General features: G+C 49.2%; 1 protein-coding gene across 1 annotated transcript in view; it reads right to left on the bottom strand.

Moving 5' to 3' along the window:
• The window catches only part of CHAF1A (chromatin assembly factor 1, subunit A (p150)), a 16,593-nt gene extending 10,453 nt beyond the window's left edge, over window positions 1–6,140 (bottom strand). Inside the window, exons 1-3 of the mRNA XM_010000886.1 lie at window positions 6,092–6,140; window positions 5,114–5,934; window positions 1,541–1,597 (exon numbers count right to left, since the gene is read on the bottom strand). Of these exons, the coding sequence (XP_009999188.1) occupies window positions 1,541–1,597; window positions 5,114–5,934; window positions 6,092–6,140 (927 nt within the window). The remainder of the gene's footprint in view (window positions 1–1,540; window positions 1,598–5,113; window positions 5,935–6,091) is intronic.
• Between the last annotated feature and the right edge of the window lie 34 nt (window positions 6,141–6,174).

Genomic DNA, 6,174 nt, shown 5'->3' with positions numbered 1-6,174 from the left:
ATCAGGGGACATCTGTGCTCAGACACACACAAACACCCTCTCTGTGTGTTTGCAGTTGAGCTTTATTTATGTCACATTTCTTGTCTTGGCAACGTGGGGACTCGCTGAGCAGAGTCACAACATCCAAATCACTGCAGGAGGAACCAAACCCCCCCCCCAAATTCTGCCAATTTAAAGAAAAAAACAACCAACTTTGTCAACACTGAGTCATGGCAATCAGAGCAAATCCACTGGGAAGGCTGGGAAATGGTGTGAAGTGAACAGGTCTGTTTAATTTTGAGGCTGCTCAAGATTCTGTTCTCAACCCTCCCTCACCTTCATGGTATTTTTAACACTCATTTTAGAAGGGGAGGAAAAACAACAGACTGGATTTCTAAACTGTAAAAAAAACATCTTGGGAACAGGCTTGGAGCATATTTAGCTCCAATAAAACACAACAGCCCCTGTTATCAGCTTTAGAAATTGGTTATTAGGAATCACAAGACTTCAATTCCCAACAAGAGCCAGTTTTCCAGCAGGGAAAACCCATTCCCTACAGCACTAGGGGCTCAAAAATTCCTTGTTGATCCATCAATCTCTTTTATTTTTAGCATTTTCTGCCTGAAAGTAGGACAGACAGCAAAATCATCCCACCACAGAGCTGGTATGGGACTGAGTTTGCTGACAAGTTATGTTGGAGCAAGGAGAGATCAGGACTTGGGCATTTTTAGCAGTAATTTCCCACAGTTCTTTCTGCAAGTCATAAATGTAGAAGGAAAGAAATGAAGACCCCCTAAATGCAGAAGAAAACAAGTGGAGAAGCCCTAAATTCTGAAGAAAAATGAGGGGAGACCCATAAGTGGGGAAGAGAATGAGGGGGGGACCCTTAAATGCAGAAGAAAATAAGTGGAGGCCCCTTAAATGCTAAAGAAAACTGAGTGGGGACCCCCTAAGTAGGGAAGAAAATGAAGGGGGACCCTCTAAGTGGGGAAGAAAATGAGGGGGGACCCCCTAAATGCAGAAGAAAACAAGTGGAGACCCCTTAAAAGCTGAAGAAAAATGAGTGTGGACCCCGTAAGTGGGGAAGAAAATGAGGTGGGACCCCAGAAGTGGGGAAGAAAATAAAGTAACAGCCCCTACATTTTGTGGCTGAATAGAGGGAAGGGTGAAGAAACCAGCCCTAAAGCTTCTGAAGGTGACACTTGTCTCTGTGCCCTTAGCAGGAGGCACCTACCTGCTCAGGAAGGGGTTGGGAATGACAAAGAATTCCCAAAAAATCATTTAGAGAAGCAGCCACCAACATCTCCAGGTTCTTAATCTCATCCCAAAGTGCCCTGAGCTGCAGTGCAGGGACCCACACTCCAGGAGCTACATGTTAAGGAGCTTGGGAACCAGTCAAGGGGTTTGACTGCATGGATGGAGGTTCTTCCATATTCATCAGTGAGGAAAAGGAGGAAGGGAGATGTTCCAAGTGGACTAAGATGGAATGTAAAGGGGCTTTGCTCACTGCTCAGTGGGAAAGCACAGCAGGGGGTGTTTGTGGCAGTGGAAAAGCTCTTACTCTTTGCAACCGAAGCTTCTCCTTCTCAGCTGAGCTTCTGTGGCACTTCTGAGACACCTGGAATGACAAAAGACAAGTTTGAGGATCTACTGGGACACCTGGAATGACAAAAGGCAGGTTTCAGAGAGCCACCTGGTTCTCTCTCCACAAAGCACTAGAACCCTCACAAGCTGTACCTAAATTCCATTAACATTTCTCCTGCAGATCAGGATGAGTGTGAGGGTGGTGAGAGCCTGGCCCAGGTTGCCCAGGGAAGCTGTGGCTGCCCCATCCCTGGCAGTGTTGAAGGGCAGGCTGGATGGGGCTTGGAGCAACCTGGGCTGGTGGGAGGTGTCCCTGCCCATGCAGGGGGGTTGGAACCAGATGATCTTCCAACTTGGATCTTGATGATCTTCCAACCTCAAACCATTCCATGGTTCTATGAACATCCAGCACAATTCTCCCAGAATAGGACATGAGGACACAGATCAAGAACATCTAATCTCCCTGATTTACATGAAGCCTGAACACATCTAAATACTTCAGTTTACATTAAGTCCTCACGTTACAGTTTTGCATAACAAATTCCTCCAGCCTGCTCAGATCTGAAGTGTCACTCCCAGGTAACATCATGTGCAGAAAAACAAACAGAAGCTGCTTCAAATCATCACAGCACAGCACAAGTGTGGGCAGTTCTGGAGGCCCCAACATCAGAAGGACATGGAGCTCCTGGAGAGAGTCAAGAGGAGGCCACAGAGATGATCCAAGGGCTGGAGCAGCTCTGCTCTGGAGCCAGGCTGGGAGAGTTGGGGTGTTCAGCCTGGAGAAGAGAAGGCTCCAGGGAGACCTTAGAGCAGCTTCCAGGGCCTGAAGGGGCTCCAGGAAAGCTGGGGAGGGACTTGGGACAAGGGCAGGGAGGGAGAGGACAAGGGGGGATGGATGAAAAGTGGCAGAGGGAGATTGAGGTGAGACATGAGGAGGGAATTGTGGAGTGTGAGGGTGGTGAGAGCCTGGCCCAGGTTGCCCAGGGAAGCTGTGGCTGCCCCATCCCTGGCAGTGTTGAAGGGCAGGTTGGATGGGGCTTGGAGCAACCTGGGCTGGTGGGAGGTGTCCCTGCCCATGCAGAGGGTTGGATCTAGATGGTCTTGAAGGTCCCTTCCCACCCAAACCATTCCATGATTCTATACTCCAACTACAGCAAAGTCACTTCCTTTGAGTTTAATTTGTTTGAGGTTGGGTTTTTTTGTATCTACTACTAATCATGCAATGATATTTATGCAATATCATTATACAATATGAACACCAGGACTGTTCTCCATATTTTAACCACCATTCCTTCTTTCTGTAACCAGCAGAACCATTTAGCTCTTCCACTAGTACCAGCACATCAACCCAACAGGTCACCCATCTCATTTCTCTTCAAGCTGCTATTTATAGTTGAAAAGATATTTGATGTTAAAAAAAAAAAATGTTTCTAGACTTGTGAAAGGCTTCATTTGTCAATAACTCAGCACAGTGTGACTTGGTTCCTTGTATCTTCCTCCTCCTGCCCTGGGCAGCACCAAGTCCCAGGTGTGTGATGACGAGACCCACCCAACCCAACTGCTTCATCTCCTGTGCCCACATTTCAGTTGACACAGCACCAAGTTGCACCAGGAGCTGCTGCTTTTATCTGACACACAAATCAAAGGTTCTTTTAGCTGGGAGGTGGAGTTTATCAGAGATGTTTCCACCTGGGGAAACCAACATGCCAGGACAGAGAACCACAGAGGTCCCAGGTGAAGCATCTGAGCTGTTCCAGGAAACCAGGAACTTGGTGTTATCATCAAGGGCTTTGTTGGTCTGGCCTGAAACACTTCATGCCTGCTTGAATTGATGTTATTTATTTGAGAGATGAACCACTGTGAGTTTTAACAGTGGGGGAAATGGATCATTCTCCTTGCTAAGCAGGAAGAAAAGGAAGCCATGGCAGGTTGTGAGCTCCTAGCTCACTCATCCATCCCTCCTCCAGGTCAGGGAGGTTTCTCCTCACTTGGGGGACATTCCCTGGAATTCTAACCCATCCCTCCTCCAGGCCAGGGAGGTTTCTCCTCACTTGGGGGACAGTCCCTGGAATTCTGAGGGGGATAGTTGGTGAAAATCTCTCTTAAAAGGCTCAAGGTGGCACAAGGATGGACTCCAGCTCCTCCATCCCCTCACCCTCAGCCACACACCCAACCCTCCCCCCCCGGCAGCACAACATGGAGCCACCATCACCACCTTCCTTGTTACGTCTTCTAATAATTAAGCAAAATGAACAGACTGCTCAAATTATCCAGCTTAAACTGTAGGTGAGGCTGAACTACAGCACCCAGGCATGTTCACCAGGGCTGTGGCCCCCCAGAAACCCTCCCCCTATTCATGTCCTTCTCCAAATGCTTGAGGGTCAAGAGGTGTTTGACCTACATGAAGGTCTCAGCCACCTGCACTGTTGTCATTAGAAGCTTCACCTTCAAAGCCCACAATGTTTTGGGGTCTCCTGCTGGAGCTGAGGTGCTCAAGTGGAACCAAGATCCAATCCAGAGCTAATTAGCTGATTTTTGAGGTGTTCCCTCCACCTTTGACTGCCCATCAGCATCCCAAGATTGCTGCACATGTGGGGATTTCTCCCCCAGAGAGACAAGAGGTTTGTCCTCCATCCCCACCTACAGATCTTGCACCTTCCCCTGATGTGCTGCAGTTTCAGCTGGAGAAAACACAGCAATTAGGAATAGGGTCTGCACTGACACCAAGTGATGTCCTCTGGCAGCACTTAGAGCAGCTTCATCAAGGAGAGAACACAGGTAGTAAAACATCTCCTGAGGGACAAAACTGCTTTTAGTCACTGTCCTTAACCAAGTGACAGAAATGCTATGGCCAAAGGCATGAACTTCAGGAGGGAAATAGACTGGTTTGGGTGGGAAGGGACCTTCAAGATTATCCAAATTCAACCCCGCTGCATGGGCAGGGACACCTCCCACCAGCCCAGGTTGCTCCAAGCCCCATCCAACCTGCCCTTCAACACTGCCAGGGATGGGGCAGCCACAGCTTCCCTGGGCAACCTGGGCCAGGCTCTCACCACCCTCACACTCCACAATTCCCTCCTCATGTCCAAGCTCCATCTCTGGTTTTGAGATCCTCTTGTTCTGATGTTAGAGGTGGTGGAAAGATGAAGCTTTTCTTGGAATGCTCCTTTTGGAGGAGAATTGTTTCCACAGGAAGCAGGATTTTATGATGTAGAATTAGAGAATCCCAGACTGGTTTGGGTGAGAAGGGGCCTTCAAGATCATCCAGATCCAACCCCCTGCATGGGCAGGGACACCTCCCACCAGCCCAGGTTGCTCCAAGCCCCATCCAACCTGCCCTTCAACACTGCCAGGGATGGGGCAGCCACAGCTTCCCTGGGCAACTTGTCCCAGTGTCTCACCACCCTCACAGGCAAGAATTCCACCCCTGTTCCGCACACTCCTCACAGTTTGTGAACATCCTTCTCACTCCAAGTGCAGGGAACTGCACAACCTGCCTGCAAAGCAGCAGCTTTAAAACAAAAAGCTTAAAGAAAAAAAGGAGACCAACCTTCCTGAGGGGTGTGGAGGCAGCCAGGGGACTGGTGCTCCTCTTGGGTTCTGCAGCAGCCTGAGCCTCAGGGGAGCTCCCAGAGTGAGGGCTCAGGGAGGAGCTGGTAAGTCCAGAGTCTCCTTCATGAGATGATTCCATGGTCTCACTTCCTGACGTGACACTTCCATCCAGAGAAACCCCCTGGGGTGGCATTGCTGTCATGATGTCCTCCAGGAGCACCACAGGCATCTTCCCCTCAAAGATGATGTCCTTCAGTTTGCTCTGGTTTCCCTTGGTCTCTTCCACACCCTCACACTCTGTTATCCCAGAACGTGCCTGGATCCCACCAACCAACTCCTCTTCATCCCCTGCAGCTTCACAAGGTCCACCAGTCTCCAAGGGATCACCCATTTGGCTTCTCTGACTGGAATTCAGGCAGCTCAGCTGGTTTCTCTCTTTTCCTAATGTGCCATTACTCACAGCTGGGAATGAAGAAGCTTTTGGATCAACATGAACATGGTCTACACCATCACTGAGTCTGTGGCTCGTGCCCTCTGTCAGGTCAATGAAAATCACAGGTTCATTTGGATTCACTTTTGTGCTTTTCTGGATAAAATGGTCTAATGGACCTTTCCCATTCACGAGTTTTGGTGAAAAATTCCCCTCTGAATCCAGCTGACAGTTGTTCTCCAGGTTGTCCAGGGATGCAGAGGATGCATCCAGGGTGGAATCCTTAGTGGGATCAAAACCACCCTGGGAACTCTTCACTTTTTTGCCTTGGGAATCAGGCTCCAACGTTTCCTTTGGCACTGGATTCAAACGTTTGAAGGGCAGTCGAGCTGAAACAGCATTTGATTGGTTTAGTCACATTATACAAGTCATTGGAGTGGGGGGGAGGGATCAGATATCAAGGTATTTTAACTGATACGGGGCCAGTTTAGGACTGAAAAGGCACCAAGTCCCACAGAACCAGGCCTGACACCCCCCAGGCTTTACCTTGGACGAGCTTCCTGGGAGGCCCAGCTGCTTTGTCTCTGCACTCCATGGCTACGAGGGGGAAAAAAGAGGAACAATAAACA

The sequence above is a fragment of the Chaetura pelagica genome, unplaced genomic scaffold (assembly GCF_000747805.2).
Source record: "Chaetura pelagica isolate M959 unplaced genomic scaffold, ChaPel_1.0 scaffold1986, whole genome shotgun sequence".
NCBI lineage: Eukaryota > Metazoa > Chordata > Aves > Apodiformes > Apodidae > Chaetura > Chaetura pelagica.
This window is presented reverse-complemented; position numbering and strand designations above follow the sequence as displayed.